Source organism: Haliotis asinina, chromosome 6 (assembly GCF_037392515.1).
Source record: "Haliotis asinina isolate JCU_RB_2024 chromosome 6, JCU_Hal_asi_v2, whole genome shotgun sequence".
Taxonomy (NCBI): Eukaryota; Metazoa; Mollusca; class Gastropoda; order Lepetellida; family Haliotidae; genus Haliotis; species Haliotis asinina.
Window position 1 is genome coordinate 47,671,013 of NC_090285.1, and position 22,172 is coordinate 47,693,184.

The 22,172-nt window shown below is 36.7% G+C and overlaps 2 protein-coding genes across 4 annotated transcripts in view; one reads left to right on the forward strand and one right to left on the reverse strand.

Moving 5' to 3' along the window:
* LOC137287588 (uncharacterized) overlaps positions 1 to 1,840 on the forward strand; it is a 37,609-nt gene extending 35,769 nt beyond the window's left edge. For all 3 annotated transcript variants that reach the window (XM_067819958.1, XM_067819957.1, XM_067819959.1), the window contains one exon: positions 450 to 1,840. In XM_067819958.1, coding sequence (XP_067676059.1) covers positions 450 to 636 — 187 coding nt within the window. In that variant the 3' untranslated portion in view covers positions 637 to 1,840. The remainder of the gene's footprint in view (positions 1 to 449) is intronic.
* LOC137287589 (toll-interacting protein-like) lies at positions 1,065 to 20,843 on the reverse strand. Its single transcript, XM_067819960.1, has 7 exons — positions 20,779 to 20,843; positions 15,129 to 15,293; positions 14,602 to 14,735; positions 13,467 to 13,515; positions 12,611 to 12,763; positions 11,813 to 11,915; positions 1,065 to 6,092 (listed from the first exon to the last, which is right to left on the reverse strand). Exons 1-7 carry the CDS (start codon positions 20,836 to 20,838, stop codon positions 5,860 to 5,862), a joined length of 897 nt encoding a protein of 298 aa, XP_067676061.1. The 5' UTR covers positions 20,839 to 20,843; the 3' UTR covers positions 1,065 to 5,859.
* Between the last annotated feature and the right edge of the window lie 1,329 nt (positions 20,844 to 22,172).

Below are 22,172 nucleotides of genomic sequence, written 5' to 3' on the forward strand. Positions count from 1 at the left end.
CCAAATGTTTGATATAAGAATTAAAACAATTCTGTTATATGGGAAGGAGACGTGAGGATTTTCCCGTTAAAGATTCACATGTATATGCATGAAACTTTTTAATATCCCACATTTTTTGGAGAATGTGGTCATTTACAATTTTATTTAGGAGCACAGATAAAAGATTATCAAATACTGGACAAAAGTAAATGAAAATGATTTTCACCTTTTTGTTCGTATGACCTGTATGTCCTCTATGGACATTAATGATACAAGGACTATTTACTAGCTTGCTTGGTATGTATCTCAACCATGTTTCTGTGCACAGCAAACACTGAGATTGTATGAAATGTTTGTTGTCTCACTTTGTGCTTTAGACTTGTGATCAATTCAGCATTGGAATAATATGGAATAAATGTGGAATATATTGTAAATGATTGTTTGTAATTTCGATATTATTTCTTTGACAGAGTTGTGAGGAATAACTTAAGGATTCAACCGGGACAGTGCTTCTGTCAATGGAATGACGTCAACGACATTCGTCATATGCTAAAATATTTAAATGTGGTGAGTCAAGTACAAAAGAAATGTTTGACTAAAGCTAACCAGCAGTGTGTTGTGAAACCCAACTGTTTCCCAAAGTTTTTTCATTATTGATAAATGGCGCTGAGGAGATCCAGTCGTTAAAGCGTTCACTCATCACGTCGGAGACATGGGTTTGATTCTGTACACAAAATCAATCTCTCTCTCTCTCTCTCATTTTCAATCCGATTAATAGATCCCACACATTCACCCATTTTGAAAATGGCAACCAGTGCAACAGACCGAGTTCTACAAATATCTTTCGTGATTCACCCACTAATCATTCCTGAACATGATGAGGGACTGTGTTGTTACACTGTACTCAGCAATATGTCAGCCATATGGAGTCTGGTGGGGGACATCAGAAATGTGCTTTACACATTGTACCCATGCAGAGAATCAAACCTGGGTCTTCGGCTGTAGAATAAACCTTTTAACCACTAGGCTACCCTGGTCTACAACAAGCTAACCGGAAGTTAAAATACACAACATAGAGAAAACAATACCAACATTGATATTTATTTGGGCATCATGATATTACTGTACAGGAAAAAATAATTAGTACATCAGAAATGTGCCGAGATTAGGTTCACAAAGCTCTCACATGGATTTGGTAACATCTAACAAACAGGATCTTCAACAATACATCATGTACAATAAACAGGAACACCATAAATCACCCAAATGATACTGTTTTTCAAACAATATAAAGTAAACCAATTTCAAACAAACCTTTTGAGACCTCACTTATTAGTTCCTATATATTGAATTTGTTATTTGCATGAACAAAAATATTTGCAAAAACTGTTCTTACAGTCATTATGTCACTAATGTTATTAATGTGGTTTTTTGAAAATCACATTTTCTAAAAGGAACAGCTTTACATTTCCACAGACCTTGACAGATCGGCTAGATCATGTTATCAGTATCAAATGTAGGCCATCCTTAGTTTGACGTCCCTAAAAGTAATGATCAAGTGATACAATAATAACCTACATCATTCTTTTCGAAAAGAGGACTTGATATATGATAACGCCACCATTAGAAATCAATTATTTGATTAAAATTGGTCACTGGAACATCCCTATTAAAATTCACTTCTAACTGAGCAACATACAGCAAAGCATCTGATTACTATTTCATACTATCCATCAATGGTTTAGACTCACTTAAACCACTCACCGTAAGTTATGTATATATATGTGGTTACATCAAACACAAATTTAACCTGTGGGAACCAACTGCAAACCTTAAGCAGATGAACTGCATGTATAACAAGCATCATCATACTGTTGAAAAACATGTGCAAATATCATGCATGTGAACAGTAAGGATTCACCAATTCTCATTGATTTTCATCATTTATAGAGCTAATGACAGTAATCTTTTCAACATGCTTTACAATACATCAGTTCATGCGTAAACAGTACCTTGGAACATTTTGGAATATTTTTCAAAACTTAGCTTAGAACCATTGACTGAAGCAAGTGGCTACTTTTACACAAATGAGTCAAAACTTTTGATGGTTTGCAAACTATACCTAGCTACATGGTATGTACAGCACTGCACTGTGTATAGTGAGTTGTGTTGGAGGAAATCTGTTGGAGATCACACATTTGTTGTACACCACATGTTCTGTCATTGTTATCAACAGTATAATCACATTGGCAACTGGAAATAATTCAATAACTTAATCACTGAAAAAATGTACAATTTGTAATCATATTCATGAAAATTTAAACAAGATATTGATGTATCACTAAAGCAAAAGAAACAAAAACACGCTAAAACAATATTATTTCAAAATATACTATTGTTTTATCAAATTACCAATGGTTTTGTTTTTTATATAGTTCATGTTTCTTTCTTAGGATATGCAATGAAAATAAGAACGAATCATTAACATCTTTTCCAATTACAGAATCAATTGTGAAATAGGTCTTCACTCTTTAGTACACCACTTTGTGTAAGCCCAGTATCAGAGTGAGTTTAGTTTTACAAAATCTTTAGCAATACTCCAGCAAAGTCACGACAGGGCACACCAGACAAGGGCTTTGCACAATGTACCCATGTCGAGATACAACCCAGGTCTTCAGCATGATGTTCAAATACTTCAACCTCAAGCTTACCTCACCGCCCCTCTGAATTAGGGGTAAACCTGATGTGATGCAAGGTTAAAGGTTTATCTCAATGGTGGGTGCAGATATAAAGCTGACAAAACCTATCATGCATCTTATACATAGGCCCATATGGTTCTGGCGTTCGGGCAATTGGCAAACTGTGCTAACAGTGCCCATACAAAATCATTGCACACTTTAGATACATAACAGCAACATTGTGCAGAAATAACCTCCTCATCTTGCACTGCTCCATTTTTATGAATAATGGTGGGAGTGAGCAGACATATATATTTTCCGTGTATCTTATTCAAACTGCCTTTATACAACCCTTGCTAACTAGTATATATCTTATTACTAAGGCCAAACCAATTTTATTCTTGTTTTTCAGATTTTTTTTTACTCAGAAAACCTAAAGACAGGAGAAAATTATGATAAACTCACCAGTCAAAGTAATACTCCACTAAATAGTAAAAGTATTTTACATCTGAAAATTTATGAAGAGTTTAATGGGCAAAACACAATCCAAACAGTTTTTCAGTTCACATTATAAGCCAAAAAACATAATAGTTTTATTTTTTGTGCAAGGAAATTCTTTTTTTAATATTTCTATTCAGATTCTTGAAAAATTATGACCCGCAGTCTGTAAAACAAGAGATAAATTTGGTCTGGCCTTAACACTCTTCATGAGGTTAGTAAACATACAAAAAGCCCCTGTCAGTAACAATTTACTCTGGCAGGATGATGATATTTTGTGCCGGAACATCAGCAGAATATGATGAAGTTATGTAATGATATAAAAAAAACACATGTAAACGAAACTTGCTATCCTCTATGAGATTGATCAGGTATGTTTTACTCTGGTTAGACCAGCATTCAAGTTGTGTCTGGATGTGTCCGCTTAATGTAGGATTAACGGCTGCAAAATTAACAAACATAATGGAAACAAACTGTATTTCGAACTTATTATCATGGGTTCTGGGACACCAAAGGGAAGCAACTCTGCAAACTAACTGCCATGGTATCAGGAAACAAGATCCCTACAAAATGAAAAAAGTATTTCCTCATAGTATGTGCAACACTTTTCAAGTCACCGTCAGTCTCACTTCTTCAGCTTCTTAAACATGTTTAAGTTGGGTCAACCAAAGCATGATGACATAAGCCTTGAGTTTCTAATTCTGGTAATTCTGTGTAAGGGAGTCGTGAACTGGCAATACTCAGTATTTCAGGTACCATAACAGCTTGATGAGAAAAGAGCCAAAATTTATGTCTTGCACATTTACTGCTTAAGTATTCAAACCAATGATCCTGTATATTTTAAGTGTGTGAGTGAGTTTAAGTTTTACATTGCTTTTAGCAATATTCCAGCAATATCATAGCGAGGCACACCAGAAATGGGCTTGTTCCCATGTGGGGAATAGAGCCTGCATCTTCAGCATGACGAATGAAAACTTTAACTACAGGGCTACCCTACCACCCAGTGTAATTCAAGTCCTCTGTCTCGCATGAAACCCTCATCATGAGGAATTCAGTGACCAAGTATTATTGTTGCAGCACTTTCAAGTGTGTAAATCCGGTGGTCATTTTATGATACATACAGATCCACGGATGTTTTCTTTTGATTAAATTCTAATACTCACCAACTAAGTAGACATTGAAAGCAGGAAATATGCATACATGTATTTACAATCTAGAGACATCTAGATAACATTACATTATCTTATATAACATAATCATTCACAAAATGTAAAGCTTCCAATGACACTTTACCAGAAGGAAACTCATCGAGAAACAAATGGCAAGAATGAAAAATAAGAATTATTGGAAAAGAACATTTGGAGAAAAATTCCCATATGGGATATCCTTTAAGAACAGCAAATTACTTTAAAGAGTCTTAATGCTGACAAGTGGTTTTTTTTCGAGCTTACCTTTCTAGATTAAGGTAAATAATGATCCATATTATTATACAGTTTAGGGAAAAAGTATTAACACACTGCTCCAGATACCCATTTGACTGACAAATACTGAGGAGAACAGAGTATTTATATCCCTTGACCGTCACATAAATACTGAGAACATAAATCTTTCCACAAACCCATTAGTTCTGTCAGACAAGTAACAATCAAAAGTACACATCCAGCACTTGACATGAATTCTCACCAAAATGTGGATCACATGACCAAAAAGGTTTCGGGCAACCCTATTCTCACAAATTACCAGACGTAATCTGTTAGGGGCGATACAGAGAGAGGCATTCCTAAAGGAATATGAAAGAAATGGTGATCTCCAACTTTTACTGAGCAGCTTAGGAGAGTTGAAGGACACATGTGACTTCCATTCACTATCAATAATAATGCCTTAATAACTTCACAGTAACACACTGTAGTCATACAGCAAACAAGCTCTGTGACGAGCATGAATCCATGAGGTTTTGTGACAAAACAACAGATGAGAAAATTATTTTGATTTCTTGTGTCGTAAGACAGGAATTCCAGTATGGCATATATTAGTCACATGATACTTTGGGTATTCAGATATAAGCATGGATTAAAGGCTATTTTTAAATCTTCCCTCATCTGCATACCTGATAGTGATACACGTTTTCTGGTGTTTTCAATGATTTATACATTCTGTAGTCGCATTCTTATGGCTAGCAGATTTTTCTTTTAGTAAGTCAAGGGATTCAAAGAGGTTGATGTAAAAATACCATAAACAAATGAGTAAATGACAATCAACAAATTCTATTGACACAAAATAGAAATATACAAATACATGCGTGTTCAGTGTTCAGATTTAAACAGGGTTCTGTTGTGCTTGAGGTCTGCCAAAACAGAGTGTGATGGGACGACTAAAGTATTTGACTTTAACAGGCATGACAACAACACATGACTTACATGTTTCAGTCAAGCAATACTTGCTCGTGCAAAACTTTGAAAATTGAATAATTATTGTTTAGCTTACGATAACGATAACGAGACATAGAGATTATGTCCCCTGAGGCTGGAGATATCAACTGCATGGAAAGAAGAGCAGGGATTTCAGACAACTGTCACCCTTGAAAGACTGATAGCACAATTTGTGTTTTCTAACTTGCGTGAACTATTCGGAACATTGATTGGTCCTGAAGGCGAACCTCACGTTATGGTCATACAGAATGTTTAAGTATGTTACATGTCTCAAGTTAGTCAGAATTCATTGACAACAGTGAGTTGATGGTTGCATCCTTGTTGCCACGGTTTGCCTCCAACACCGATTTCACCACCTCTTCTTCCATATTTGGGAACATGTCCTTGACCTGCTGGAGGTCCTGTTCTGTGTACAAAGGTCCTCGAGGCTGTTGCTGTGGCACCATCTGCTGTGGGTACACCATCCCTGGCTGCACGCCGGTCTGCATCCCAGGGGTAACTCCAACAACTGGAAGAAAGCAAAGATTTCAGTAGCTAATGAAACGTAATATGCCTGGGTCGCGATCCACAAAGCGTTCTTAACATTACGACCTGTCGTATCTCTACAGTTTATCACAGGCTTCCAAATATCCTAGCTCTGCAAATACTTTGTGGATCAGGACACTGCTGCACATACCAGACAAAATGCAAACTCAGCACCAAAAGCACATAATTTTATGGCACTCAAGAATTTGAAAACATACAGGCAAAACATAGTTCACCCAACACAGCCCTCAGCATGATGCTTAGTCAAAATATGATTTATTCAATAGACCAGCTAGCACCGGTTCATATGCTAAGACTGAGAGTAACACATAAGAACAAGAGTCCCAGGTCTCACTTCACAAGCGATGTTCGCACTGCAACATCTTAGTGCTATAATGATTGTAACTCCCATTCTCGAACGTAGGCTTAAAATAGTCGTAGCGCTAAGATCGCTATGTCAAAGTGGGCTCTGACCTGTCCGTACCATTTCAATCTTGTGGCAACTTCATCATAAATTTAGCTAGAGCAGATATAGAGATTATACAACAGAGTCCATCACCATACAAAGATTGTGCTCACTATTAAAGAGATATCGAAAAGAATTAACTTTCACACTGACCCAACCTGTCCCACTCTTACAAGCCTTATTTGTCACTCAAATGAGTCGTTTTCAAAATATGCCAACATTTAGTTCTTATAAAATGACAAAATGAAATGATTGAAAAGTTATTTTTTCATTCTTTAAATAACATCATATGCTATTGCTCTTTCTAAACATAAGAAAATTAGGCCTTAATTGCAATTATTTTGAAAAAAAATATGTTGTTTTCTCAAATCACCATATTTACACTTCTTTCCCGCGACAACACTTTAGATGATGTAACATGTTACAAAAATGATATTTCTAGCAATATTGTGTGACAGACATGAAGATAAGCTTAGATTGTATATATATCCACATAAATGTTTGAATTTGCATGGATTTCTTTGCTTAAATAGATTTGTATGTACACTTTCTACAAATCACACACAGAACTAAGTTTCCATTTTGTTTTTTTTCGGCAAATCCTCACCCAAGAAAATATTTTATTACATCAGTGCATGCTTCTTGAAACAGTATTTTTAAATCAATATGATTATTTAAAACCTTAAAAGAAACATTGTTGTTACGGGAAAGATACGCTTGTTACAGGAAAGACAAAAAATGTTGCTTAACAATCTGTTTTTCACATTAAATAAACATCAATATATTGAACAAAAAAATGTGAGTTTACATTGGTTTACACCTAAGAATATATTACGACATATGCATATTTAATACAAATATCCCCTGTGAACAGCTGTTTATCTTTACCATAACATACACGTTCTTTACAGTAACAGAATTAATTCTTTACTGTAATGGTTGCATTCATTGTAGTTAAATCAGTATGTACATCCAGCAAATGCTGTTAATTGCATACACATGCGGTAGAGAATATTATTCATGTAATGATTACTCCTACTGAGGGTAACATATTAGTAAAAACCTGAACATGATAATAACAGTAACAGATATATTCTTTCCCGAAACAATAACCATTCTCTACTGTAACAGTCTGAGGGGAAAAATATTATTTATCATCTGTTTTTCACATTGTACAAACATTATATATTGAACCAAAAGTATGACAGGTTCACACCTCATAATATATTACGATACAAGTTTATAATATACATAGTTCCTCTTTAAACATCTGATTTTTCTTTCCTGTTACAATTTTTAGCGTTACAGGAAAGAATGTTACAGGAAAGAAGTACATCAACACAAATTGCATTATGAGGAAATTAATGCCCCCTCGCAAAAATTGGACTTTGCAAGTTTCAAATGTTTCATAGTTCAAATACAAGCATGGAAACAAAATTCTGCAATATTGTACATGCCATTGCAACAGTATTGTTACTGGAAAGATGCTTAATAAATATATAGTCCTAATATTTTAAGCCCTTTTCCTGCAGCTCTCAGTCAATAGAACATCTGGAACTTGGGTCATCATGAGAACACAGGAAGTGCCAAAGAGCACGCAGAAGTTTGGGTATCTTGGCATCAGGGATCATACATTATTTCAAATTTGAGGCTGTTGTTATGGGAAAGAACAATAGCTGAGGGACAGCTACAAAACATGTCTTATCTTAAAAAATATGGCATCAAACATCTCTCAATCATTATATGTGTGAACTAAACAGTTCATACACGTGAAATCAGTCCCCGAAAGTTAACTGTAATAAAAAATCTAAACACATTTGTCCACAATTAAACATGGATATACAAACATAATGCCTTAATTTCTGTCTTGGTCTGAAAATTTGCTACAAATCTGAAGAAATATTTATGTGATTGAGCAGGGACAAGAATTCCTTTTAAATTCCTTTTAAAACGACTCATATCTGTGTGAAAAAGAAAATTTCTTCTGTAACTTGCTATTAACCCATATTATACTACTCCAAAAACTATAAGGAGCATCTGATCCTCACACACAAACAATCACACACGCATGCTCGTACTAATAGTCAGTGAAAAGTTCAGTGTTATGGAATGTTGCATGTGTCACCACAGAAATATCTTCAAACGCCACTACAGGTGCAAACACTTGACACTAATTACTGTTGTGCAATATTATTATATAACAGGTTGATTTCTGCCCCTTTTGATTGGCCCCCATGGTCACATGACAGCTTTGATGCTTAGCAATGTCAACCTTGGCACAGCTATAAATAGATTTGGGATATTTCAGCTGTTTTCTAATACAGTCTCTGAAAGCCTATTCTGGCTTGTACTGAATCTCTCCTATATGGCAGAAGAACAGTACTTTTTTTTTCATATAACAAGCATTGTCACTAAAGTGACATAATCCATTGTAGTAAATTATCAAATCAAATTTAAAATGTGATGGAAGTTTAAGATGATGTTAAATGTCAGCAAAATCATGATTAGTCAACCTCTCTTGATATCTTGCTCTGTAGTTGTTCAAACACACAACTATATCTAAGACTGACTTTGACCTTGACATAGCACTACAGAAATTGCTTATTGAAATAGATTCAAAGGAAGGTGAGGAAGTCCTTGAAGAAAACCCAGCAAACTGTATTTGAGATATCTTAGTGACAATTCAGAATTACATGCTGAAATCATCAAAGTGTTGCTGTGACCTTGAAGGTCATCAAGATCGAAAGTGTCCTGCACCTTCTCTGGATGAAGCTTGGTGTCAAAAATATAAAGAAAATCCAGTGAAAGGTGCTTGAGATATCTTGCTGACAGGTTTAACACGCAGCTTAACATGCTGAAATTTTCAAAGTGTTGCCATGACCTTGAAAATCAGGTAAAGGTCACCAAAATTGACTGAGCCCTGTGCCTTCTCTAGATAAAGCTTGGTGCTGTATATGAAGAAAATCCTGAGAACAGTTCTTGAGACATCTTGCTTACAAGGGTAAAACATTAAAACCCCCTTATGGTCTTGAAATGAAGGTCAAGGTCGCCAAACCTCAATGTGACCATTCTTTTACTGTGATGAACCTAGGTACCAAATATAAAATTGAAAAGAATCTAGTCAATGGCTAAGGTATTCCAATTCGGACGTACAGAGGATGTATAGACAGACAGACAAAGCCTAATACCATATCACCTCGGTGAATGTCACATGTCCAAGGTCGATAAATCATTGGATCAACCTCATAAGAAGTCAAAAATTGCATAAAAGTTAATGTGAATATGGAATTTATGAGTCCCATACACCAAAACACCAAATCCTTTAGATAGCTTTATTTAGCTTATCTTTAACAAGATGACAAAGTCATCAATATCCCCAACAATGGCAAAATATTCTTCATGAATGTGTCTATGAGTTATGATTATGTCAAATGTTTTGGCACGTATGTAGCAAACTGGAAGGACAGTACTGAAAGATGTTTTCAAGTTCTGCTCCAGAAAGGAGCACTACCCCCAAAATCAGTTGTGAAACTTGTTGCAATGGAAACGCAAAAAATATTTTAGTCAGAATTTCAAAACTACCCAAAGGCACCAGTACAAAACCAGACCAATCTATGAGGCAAGTTGAAGAAACAGTGAACGTTTTCAACATTCTACCCCAGAAAAGAACACTACCACCAATTACAGTTGAAGTAAAACTTGCTGCTATGGAAATGCAAAAAATTGTTTTAATCAGAAATTCAAAACTACCATCACCAACCACCTCTAACCATGTCCCAAATCTGGTGAATAAATATATTAAACGGTTTTCAAGTTCTGCTCCGGAAAAGACAAATGTGCACAGATGCATGTACATATGGACGCACACACAGATGGACAGAGTCCATTTCAATACCCCCTGCAAAATGTGTAGTGGGGGATAAAAACCAACCTCCTTCGGGATAAAACATGAAACGTTTCGCCATGATTTTTCCTGCAAAGGGAGATAACCTGTGATGGCCTAGTTTATAATAAAATCACATTTGAAGCTTTTGTTGGACAAGTGAAATATAGAAACATGGTGGTGTACAGTTCATACACCCTGGCAATATCCACCTACGCTTCAGCTACTGACCAATCAAAATACCAAAAATTATCTTAAGAGTTATAAACTGTCATATTTGAAGATGTTATACATGACTATACAAGGTATTGTTAATGTGGTACATCATATTATTGTACATGACAAATCCGCACGCTATTGCTACCATGGCACATGATATTATTGCACATGATTACCCTACATGGTATTGCTACCATGGCACATACATGATTTAAGAAATACAGTTCTTTCTACCACCATGAAGCGTCCTCATGCTTTAACTGTAATAGTTTAGGGTGAAAGTGTGCTTTATTACACTTTACACTGGAGGTAGAACGAACTGTATTTCTTTTCTAAGACACCGTATTTAAAAATTCTATGCCTAATTTTGATTAATCTATAGCAGAAAACAAACAACGGTGTCTGTGACCTAAATTAAGAATCCTTGCACAGGGCTAACTGACATGCTGTTCTTTTGATGTGTCAGTCCCCTACATTAAGACAAACGTTACTAGAAAAACAAATGATGAACAGTTTGGTGATGGTTTATGTTCGGGTTAAATATCTTCTCTAGATCATTTTAATTACATCTGTGATTCTCTTAAACCATACAAGACAATATGACCATCTTACGTCTACTACCAACGAATGTTCAGATCAGCACATTCAGCTGATGCTGACTCATCATGCGATATTCCACGATTGCATTGTGGGAATGTAAACATTGCAAACATTACCATGTCTCTGTAAAATTTTGAGTCAAACTATGAGACATTCTATCCTTCGGAAAACATAAACATAATGTTTCCACTGGTGATGTTAGCTGAGCGATGCAACTGTAAACCAAGAAATGGGATGCGATGAAGCAGTTTACTGTGGGGGGCTGTACGAGGCGACTGACATCCATCGTGATGTCGGTTACATTGTGACATAATGCAATAAAGTTTGATTACGACAGGGCAGACTGGAATGGCGCAGTGACGTCTATATATTGTGACGTAATGCAAAAAGTGCACATTATCGTCTGATAAAGTATTGTCGGCACCTTTGATCTTTCACTGAAGCATCTTAGAATACTCTATATGGTATTGCTACCATGTCACATGATGTTATTGTACATGATTACTCTACGTGGTATTGTTAATGAGGCACTCACCAACTGGCTGCACTGCTGGGTAGTACATAGGCATCATAGTGGGTACTGGCTGGAACGCAGGGGTTGTGTACGTGAACGCTGATGCTGGCATGTCTGCTGCAGCCTGGAGGACAAACAGTCTCAAAGTGAGTACATGAGTGAGCTATCAAGTGAGCTATCGAGTGAGTGAGTGAGTGAGTGAGTGAGTGAGTGAGTGAGTGAGTGAGTGAGTGAGTGAGCAGGAATGCTCTTTTCTCGCCTTGAGCAGGATTCCAGTCACATCACTCTATGTAACCTTAATATAGGTAGAAAGTCTGATGAAAAAGTTTTGCAACATTTGTCTGTTGGTTCCAGACTACTAAACAGGGGTTCAAAAAGATGTTGAAAAGCCACTTACCACAGGGCAAGTGACTTCAAGAAAGTAACTTGTCCTGACTAATATTCCACTTGCCCTGATTTTATGACACAATGATAATGTTAATGTTTACTTGACTTTTTATCGCAGAGGGATAATTTCACTCCCTACTAGCTCTACTTGAAATGAAATCCAAGATTATTTGCAGTTTGAAACCATAAGTGGAAACTATCTAGTAGTCCACGGACAAGTAAGATATTATTATTTGATTGCCCGAAATGAAAACTGACTTGTCCCGGGCATCGGTTGATGGGATTGTTTAACTCCTGCTAAACACCTGTTTTTAAACATTTTTGCATCCATAAACACATAAAACTATCAAAGTTGATTCTTAAATAAGAGAAAACATTCTATATTTTGCGGACACAAATGGTTGACTAATCAGCCATGTTGTAGTGACTTACTGTGAAGCTCATCACAAGATTGACCATTCCTTCCTTCTCGTCTCCTTGGCGACCACTTAGAGGATACCAATCATCTGAAGTATCCCCATTCAGGGCTGATGCTGGGATAGTGACGTGGGCCCATGCGATCCGGTCATCAACTGTGAAGGACCTCTGTTGAAAAACACAAACCTTGCATTCTTTGGTTTCATTTAGTTTTGATTTGTTTGTTGTAGAACTCCACACTCAGCAACATTTCAGCTGTATCATGGCTGTATGTAAGTAATCAAGTCTAGACCAGACTCAGTGATCAACAACAGGAACAGTGATCTACACAACTAGGTTATTGTGACATGAGTCAGCCAAGTCTGAGTGTGTGACGAGCTGATCCTGTTTACCTCCCCTTACTACAAGTAAGCCACACTTTCATATATTGTGCTGGAGGATATAAAAGCCTAATGGGCATACTCAAAATTGAACACTGATAATCGTAACTGCAATGGTGAAAAGCATTTGCGTAAAAACATAAGCTTTGAATTTTTTCAGTCTGGGGGAAGGGCACATAATAACCAAATAATGTAGTGAATTTCTATAACTGTTGATTACTGATGTTGAACACATTAAAAGATTACTACATACTACATAATGCCAAATGAAATCGGATCAGGGAATCACCCGTATCTGCACAGAAGCAAGTATCCTACCCCACGTCTGCTGCGTATGCCAGGATAAATTCCTAAAGATTTGATGCAGATCTTCAACATTCCCAGACCATGTATACAGACTTACATCTACCAAGATTGCTTGTTAATATACAATGTAAATTCAAACCATTTAAGACATTCATGTTTAATGAGCAACTATAAAATAGTCTTACCTCATCAAAGATCTCGATATACATGGAGTCAACCCCATTCGGGAGATACCTAAACATGGACCAATAGTCATCATTCAGTACCCAGGGCCCCGTTTCACAAAACTCTCGTAAGCCTAAGATCTTGTAACTTTCCTCGTAGCATTTGCACCTCCTATGTTACAGTATGCCAGGTACAAGAGCTACGAGAAAAGTTACGAGACCTTAGGCTTGCGAGAGTTTTGTGAAACTGGCCCCAGATCTTTCTTTAGCAAAGGGAAGATAACTCTAGTCTGACCATGTGGTTAGGAGGCTTAAGTCAGACATGCAGGTTTCTGATCAGATATTAAAGTGTCCATTTGTCAGTAAAGAGAGAATCTAACCACTGAACAGAACCTCATGAACCTGGACAGTTACACTCCAAATCTAACTGTCCACATTAACACATTTTGGAATTAAACAAGGATATGTCTTTACATGTAGCATAATGTTTCCGACAGCAGTGATATGAAAAAGAAATGTCTGACTTAATGGTGTCCAGTCTCACAAGGTTTCATGGCATGTATTTCATAGACTGAAATCATATAAAATAACTATCAAACTGCAAACAAATAGGTGGCACTGTTCCTTTAATTTTTGATCGATGGATTTCCTAACAACTATGCCAGTTTTCACTTCACCATACAATGTGGTAGACAATTAACATTACAACATGTCTGCATTAAGGTGTAACAAATACCACATACCTGTCATGATGCACTCATAAATGCAAGTGTTATGTTACCACGGTTACATAAGCTCCTAGAGACAACATAGTGAATGATGTTGTGAGCAACATTTCAATTTTCAAGCCATGTGGATATGATGACACATTATTTGCCAGGTTAACATATGTATTGCTTCTGGTCAATATTCACTAATAAAGCATTCATCATCGACAACACATTTACACATCCAATCTCATCATTCACTGGCAGGTGGTATTTAGGCTATAAACATTTTTTGAAACAGAGGTGATTTTGGTTTCAAAAACACAGTATTATCAACACAGTATTATCTGTAGTAAAATGGGAAGATATATGGATACAAGAAATGAAACTTTAAATTCATGTTAGCAATAGGTGTTTCTGTAACTGTAAGTACAAAGGAAGCTCCTCACGTCTGCACAGTCTTGTTCCATCTTGGATTCTTGGCGCCATTAGAAGCGGTAGGTGTCTCAAACACAGTGTGCCCCAGTCTGATTCTACAGTAGGGGTCCATCTTGGTCAGACCATAGTTCTTAGCCAGCTTGGCCTGGAGGTCAAACAAACCACTTAGTAAGAACTGATTCAGGAACTATTTATTTTACTGACTCTGCCTGCTCATGTCTTTGTGGACATATGATGTTATGGAACGTCAACAAGAAAAGACTTCAGTATTATGCAGTTACAGTATATTACTGTAGATCAGCCGAATTTGGAAGACCAAAAATAGCAGATTGTAGAATGAGGTCAGCTTATCTATGGGTTAGTCATTCGTCAAACTATTTTCCTTGGGTAAGAAAACAACATCATATCACTTCACGTGAACAAACAAGAGACGACGACTTTGTCAGTAAAGTCGTCCTATTTGCAATCACATATCAATAAAGATGCTCACAACTTTTCAGTCAATCAGTGCATCATCGTCTGTCCCATCCAGACCTACCTGAACAACAGTGATGCTAAGTCTGCCAGCAATGTTTGCAGGCATCATTCCCACCCCAGCTTGCTGCTGTGCCTGCAGGATCTGGGCTATCCTTTCATCTTCCATCATTTGCGTGGGTTGCCCTGAGATACGAAGGAAGTCATTAGGGAGCTCCCCCACCATCACCTGAAGCAGATGAAACAAATCATGATTCAAATATCAAAAAGCATAATATTTTGCTGGCAGTTAAAGCGGAGGTGTGCCAAAGGAAGCAGATACAACCCTGTCAATCTAATTTTTTCAGACACTTTTCATGTCAATCTGTGACAGTCTCAGGAAGTAATTTTGCATATCTTGAAGCTGGTAGTAAGCAGCCTTGACCTTTTCCTAAGTCAGCCTCTATGTCTACTTGAATACATCAACAAAACATATCTACCTATATAAATTACATCACAAAAGCAAGATCTTTTTGAACCTCAGTATATTTTAGTAATACATTTGGTGGGACAACACAGAATCAAATTTATCTGGTAACCCAAAAGATTAGGAATCTTATTTTGCAAGAAACACTCTTCGAGCGAAAGACCACTAACAATCCATGTTACGAACTATAGACAAATAGTAGTATCAATTATTTATACACACTAATGATACAAGTGAAATACTGTCAGGAAGGACATTAAAATTTAGGAAAAGAAGCATACACTACTGGGAAATCTAACCAGATAACTCAAGTGTAAATAAGACAATAATGTTTTGTTGTGACATTCAAACAAATTCTATTCAATTTACGCCCTTTGCTCCTTCTGTAAGAATGTATTAAGTCAACACTTTTGCTTGACCATAAAAGAAGATTCTGCAGAGCAAAACAGCTGAATGAAAATTTGTCATTATGCAAACAGGAATATTGCGTAATGCTGCACGGCTCCAGATAATTTTTCAACATCAGGAGTATGTACTCCTTATTTTTTTCAAAAAGGAGTACTGGAAAACATAAGAGTATATTTAGTGAGTGAGTGAATTTAGTTTTACGCCGCTCTCAGCAATATTCCAGCTATATGGCAGCGGTTTGTAAATAATCGAGTCTGGACCAGACAATCTAATGATCAACAACATGAGCATCGATCTGCGCAGTTGGGAACCAATGACATGCGTCAACCAAGTCAGCAAGCCTGACCACCCGATCCCGTTAGTTGCCTCAAACGACAAGCACAATCACATGGGTTGCTGATGGCCTATTCCACCACAGTACCTTCACGGGTTAGAGTATATTTAGAGTACTGAATGGAACTCACTGGAGTGTGACTGCGACAAGACGAAGGAATGATGCTAGTAAGTAGCTTGATTATTATTTATACAGCAATTTGATTACTTGACTGTTTACTAGTCATCCAGGCACTGTTTTGTAATTAGTTTCTCTGCCTGCATGTTTGCATGCAAGTGTGCAATATTGACCAATTACATTCAACCAAGATGATTCACTGCCAATTGCCATGCTCAGTTTCCTCAGCAGCTCAGGATTCCTGCAGCACGACAAGGCAGAGCCCAAATCTATTACTATCACATAAATTAAAAAATGGGACACTGCTTGAAATCAGACTGATATGTTTTAGTTAACTATACTGAGCAAAAATGAAAGGTTTACACCAGTAAATCTATGATCTTTTTTGCTTCTATTCATTTGAATATTTCAAACAGTATCTCTAGTAAAAGTAAACAATATGAATCCTTTAATTCATGAAATTGTAAAGTCACGTGCATTCCTTGACTTTGTAGCCTAGAAAAATGAAAAACTGTAAATGCATGTGCAAACACAAAATCATGAAGTCAAGTGGTACATGTTTGCCCAAACTGAAAAAGCACAGTGATCTTGAATTGAAAAAAAAACAAATTGAATTTTTCATTTTGATGACCTTTTGGAAATGCCACATCTTACAAATGAAGAATGTCAATGTGCTACTGGGAAGCTCCATGCTGGTCAGTCTGTGGTCGCTGTTGCAAGAACCATTAACTGTTCAAGACAAACCAGTTTTAATCTCAGGATGAGAATGCATCAAATGGGAACAGTTGCAGATCACCTGAGGCCAGGAATGCAATACAATTTTGTCATCTTCGCAACAGATTTGTCACTGCAACTTCCACAAGCAGGGAGATGTTTGGTGGAAGGATAACCCTACAAACTGTCAGAAATCGCTTGCGTGCCGCTGGGCTTCGCCCCCGAGACCCCATAATGGACCAATCTTCATCGCCATAACCGACTTGCGTGAGTCACAAGACACATAATGTTTACTCAAAAGACAGTGGAATTTGATTGTCTTCAGTGACGAATCTTGATTCAACTTGAGATTTGCTGACAGCAGGGCCCGTATGTCCTGCAGACGAAGTGAACGTCATGCTCAAGTCTGCGTCTGTGAAGTTGATTGATTTGGTGGCAGAAGCGTCATGGTTTGGGGATCTTTTTGCACACACGGACGTTCTCCTCTCGTTGTTGTTCAAGGGAACTTAACTGCTGTCCAGTACAGAGATCAGATTTTGCAACCTGTTCTGCTTCTGTTCATGCAGAGACACGCCCCTGGACTGATGTTCCAGCAAGACAACACTAGGCCTCATACAGCAGTTCTTACACAGAATTTTCTAAGAAACTATGGTCCCCAAAATACTGATGTGTTTGATTCACATACTTCTCTACTTCCTAAAAATACTGTGTGTCAAGATTTCATTTTTGCTCACTATGTCTGTGAATGATTCTAAGACCGTACACAATTGCTGTGATACTTATCTCCTATGTTTACCAAAATATCTACCATATTGTGCATATTTTTTTATCTGTAAATAAGCTGATACATCCCTTATCTGGAACCTTGAGGACATTGTAATGTTCATCAAAACATCGAAACACTGCAACACTCATGACTTCCAAAGTGCATGTCAAAAATGTTTGATGTACCTTCAGACAACTATATTCAGCAACTGCATACACAATAGAAATCACATCAACAGCTCAGTTTGTTGGTTGAGACATTTATGTCATGTTTGGTATGCTAAAACATTGATCAGGCACTCGAACAAACATAGTGTCGTTATTTTCAGGAACAAACATTCACACCACTTTATCTGCAGCACAGTTACTTTCCGACCATTTTTTATCACACATTTGTACGCAATTTCCCATCCTGAAAGGACAGTTGTGATGTCATACAGACCCTGTAAATACATGGACAACTGTTTTGATGTCTGAATTTTACAGGTATCTGAGATATTTTACAGTTGTTCATGTAATTAGCAAGAAAACTATGAACATTTCTTCAGCATTTTGAAAGCCAATATTATGAGGATACAAATACTGCAATGTTTAAAAAACAGCCATCAGGTACATATCATCACTAACAAGGTCTTAAAGGGGCACTGATGCGGAGCAATTTCCGTGGACTGGGGTAAACATTTGTAATTGTTTTTCTCTCGCGAGTACCCGGATGATATCCCAGAATTCATGACTGGTTCGTTACCTCTGCTGCGCAGGCCGTATGCGCACTTAAGTGTTAAATTATAGACAGATCAAGTAAGGTGATGTCATTTTTACTTCATTACACATGTATTATGAAAACAAATGAAACACTTTGAAAGTTAATCATCTGCCAGTGGTAGAAATGGTAAAAAACTATTAGGACGGAAAAATAACGAAGCCAATATACGTCTCTATATTTTGTCTCATAACCCTAATTAGTTTATTGTAATATTTGTATGATTTTGAAAATTAATAAAAGAACACATGGTTCACTTATAGGAAATTTCTAACATGACAGCAACATTTGTACATTGTATAGATTGCCAGTGTGGATCCTATTTCACACACATACGCGGTCTAGAGTGTGTTTCCTGTCATATAGATTCTGCTGAATGCTACAACAAAGAAATTAATACAAAATGCAAATAATGAATGTAAAACAGACGAAATTTATAGCAACAATGTCAGGTTACTACCTTGTTCAGGTAAATTCTTTGAAGGGAGGATGTTGTTTTTACACTCGCACTTTACGACTGGGTGTAGTCAGTATAGATTAGAATATCTACACACACTGCCTTTTGACAAATCCGTTGTGGAAGATAAAAGTAATTAATCAATCAGTGTGTTATCGGTTAATCCTTTGATCGATGTTTGTTTTTGTAACTCAGCTGATAAACCCTCTTGCATCACTTACATGCACATATTACGTAACACACAATACATTTGGTATTACAGACCTTAATTTATAATGTTGAGTATTTACTCCAGACAGGATGAATGCCAAATGGGAACCTTTGTTGAGTAACCTGAGTGGTGTTACTACTAATTATACCTGTTATAAATTCATTAACTGACCATCCAGAGAATGATGACAAATAACAGATGTAGGTTTACACCATCACAACGCGAGTTACAGCAAGGAAGATGTAATCTCTGTGTCGCATGCAGCCTGAAAACACTTATGGGCCGAAACTGTTTTGAGGATACCAACGGGACTTCGTCACGTAAGGAATACATACAGGCATTTGCTGTGTACTTGGGTAAATAGATGTAATAAGTTGTTTTTTTTACGTAAGAAGATTTTCAGATTTCTCTACCAAAGGCAAAGTCATCATTTCAGTTTACGAATTCAAATAAATCAACTGTTTTTATTATCATAAATAATAAACCAGGGTAGCTATCATAGCTACCAAAATTTACGTATGATATTTGCTATCACAGCTGGATCAACACTGAAAACTATCTAAATATAAAGCTTTGCAATCTTCCGGACTGAAACAAATGGCTTGCTACGTGCCTGTAGACATCATATTTTTACATAACATGATTAAATATCGAGGTTAAAAACACAGAAATTGGATCAAATTGGATCAGTCACTATACCATCCAAGCATCCGAAAAAACTACACTGCTGGGATATCTTGTTACGATCAGACAAGGAATACCATGGATATTTTTAAATAATGGCATATGATGGGCATCTGACCTCCTGACTGTTTAAGCGAAGAAATTCTGCTAATATGGACAGGAACCCAGTCCCTTTGTCCGTCGCGGTCAAGGGTGCGGGCGCTGACCAATTTGCAGTTTGGTTTTGTAATTAGACCGTTGGCGAGAAACATCATTCGCTCCGCATCAGTGCCCCTTTAACACTGTGGACACAGGCTCATGTAATGACAAATATTACCAAATTACGAATTACTATTAAACTTTGTCTAACAGTGTTATTGAGCAAAAGTGAGTGATGATATTAGCCTAAATCATAGAAAAGCTCATCCCTAAAACTGCAGCATAAGCAATGGGAAAAGATACTTTGATAATGGAGATGAGATCACAAATCATGAACATGATAAAGTGAGTGTGATGTTAGATTATGAGCGACGACCTATTGCGCCATTGCGTCCTTTACTCATATTTACTGTATCATCAAGTAAGCTGCAACATTTAGAAAACCATCAATGCATTAATAATAAAATGGTATACAATTTGAAAGTTGCGTAAACAAATTAGATATAAAAACATCACGAGACAACACGGAAATAGAACGTTTTCGTGCATAGTATCGTATGAAACGCAAATCAGTTGTTGTAGTTCGATTTACAAATGCCATGAAAAGGAAAGAAGTGCAAATGAATATTGTTCAAAGAATGTTAAGTTAATAATAAGCACCTGATTTCGTCGATTTGTAGAAGCCGACATCTTGTTTTGCGAATGATGATACACTGTCATGTGAGGAGGGAGGTAACTCTATTATATTGTGCATTGCGTACCACCAATATTTTTCTCGGACGGTACCTGTATGTCTACATATTACCCCAACGCCATTTCACGATCGTTCATGTAAGAAAAAAAGGTGGATACTTGTTTGGTGTTATAACTTGCTTTTATCCGTTTCAGATACTGCAGCAGATCATAATTGTTTCAATTAATAATTTTCCAAACATTCAAAATTAATATCATTGAAAAAATATATCTAGAGCCTGTACACTGTAGATATGTTTTGGCTAACGAGACGCAAGTTTTATGAAATATCTTGCCTAATATAAATCCAGAGGCCTTCCAACCACCTGTAAAATCATTCACGAAACTATATGCTTAATTCAGAAAATGTCTGCGTCTGTGACTCCAATAAAAACAAAAAAACTCTTAGAATAAATAGTCCCTTATTCGCATCAGCGCAAAGCAGAAAATAATATCTATATGAAAACGAAAATACGTTTAAGCAATAAAGATGTTTTACTTCAATTACTTTTCATAAACATGAATCAGTACCAAATGTAATCGGAGTGAATGTGACGTTATTTTTTGTAATCACTTGGCATAGATCTAAACATGATGTATTAATGTGTGAAGTCCATTTCTGGTGTACCCGTCGTGATATTGGTGGAATATTGCCAGATTCGATGATTATTAATTTTCGGAAAAGCAAATGTGAGCTGTTACCAGTTACTATTAACAACGAAACCATAGATAGTGTTGAGGAATATAAGTATCTTGGCACAGTGATAGATTCTAACCTCACCTGGAGCAGCAATACCAGAGACTATATATGGTCTCTGGCAATACTGATTACAAACACAAGAAAGAACTAAAGCGGCAGTAGGTTTCACGTCGTCTTCGTTATCTCGTTATTTTATGATTGACAAAACCATGTTGTCATTATTCTATAAGTCTTTCTTCCAAAGTATTTCCATTGCTGGTATGGGTCTCTGTCTATTCAAAATCAATGTAAACTTTCCCAAATTGTCAACACAGCAAGTAAAATTACTTGCCTTAAAATGCAAGATATCGGCACTATTTACTTGCAGCAAATTGAAAAGAAAGCACGTAAAATATTTAATTACAGCACTCGCGTCCCGTTTCCTTAATTTCAGCTTCTTCCTTCTGACCGACGACTGCGCACGCCGATATTCAGAACAAACAGGGTTCGAAATTCTTTCACCCCAACAAGCGTCAGTGTTTTAAATGAATTGTTTCATAATATTATATATTTTATGAATTGTTTCAAACTGTTGTGTTACTGTTCTTTTAGTGCTAATGTTCCCCAGAAAGCATTTTAATGT

Excerpts from the sequence above, each read along its gene's own strand:
- LOC137287589 (XM_067819960.1), bottom strand. The coding sequence starts at position 20,838 with ATGACAGTGTATCATCATTCGCAAAACAAGATGTCGGCTTCTACAAAT. Across the intron at positions 14,736-15,128 it reads TTAGCATCACTGTTGTTCAG|GCCAAGCTGGCTAAGAACTA; the intron begins GTAGGTCTGGAT and ends TTTGACCTCCAG. Across the intron at positions 13,516-14,601 it reads TGGAACAAGACTGTGCAGAC|GTATCTCCCGAATGGGGTTG; the intron begins GTGAGGAGCTTC and ends GTCCATGTTTAG.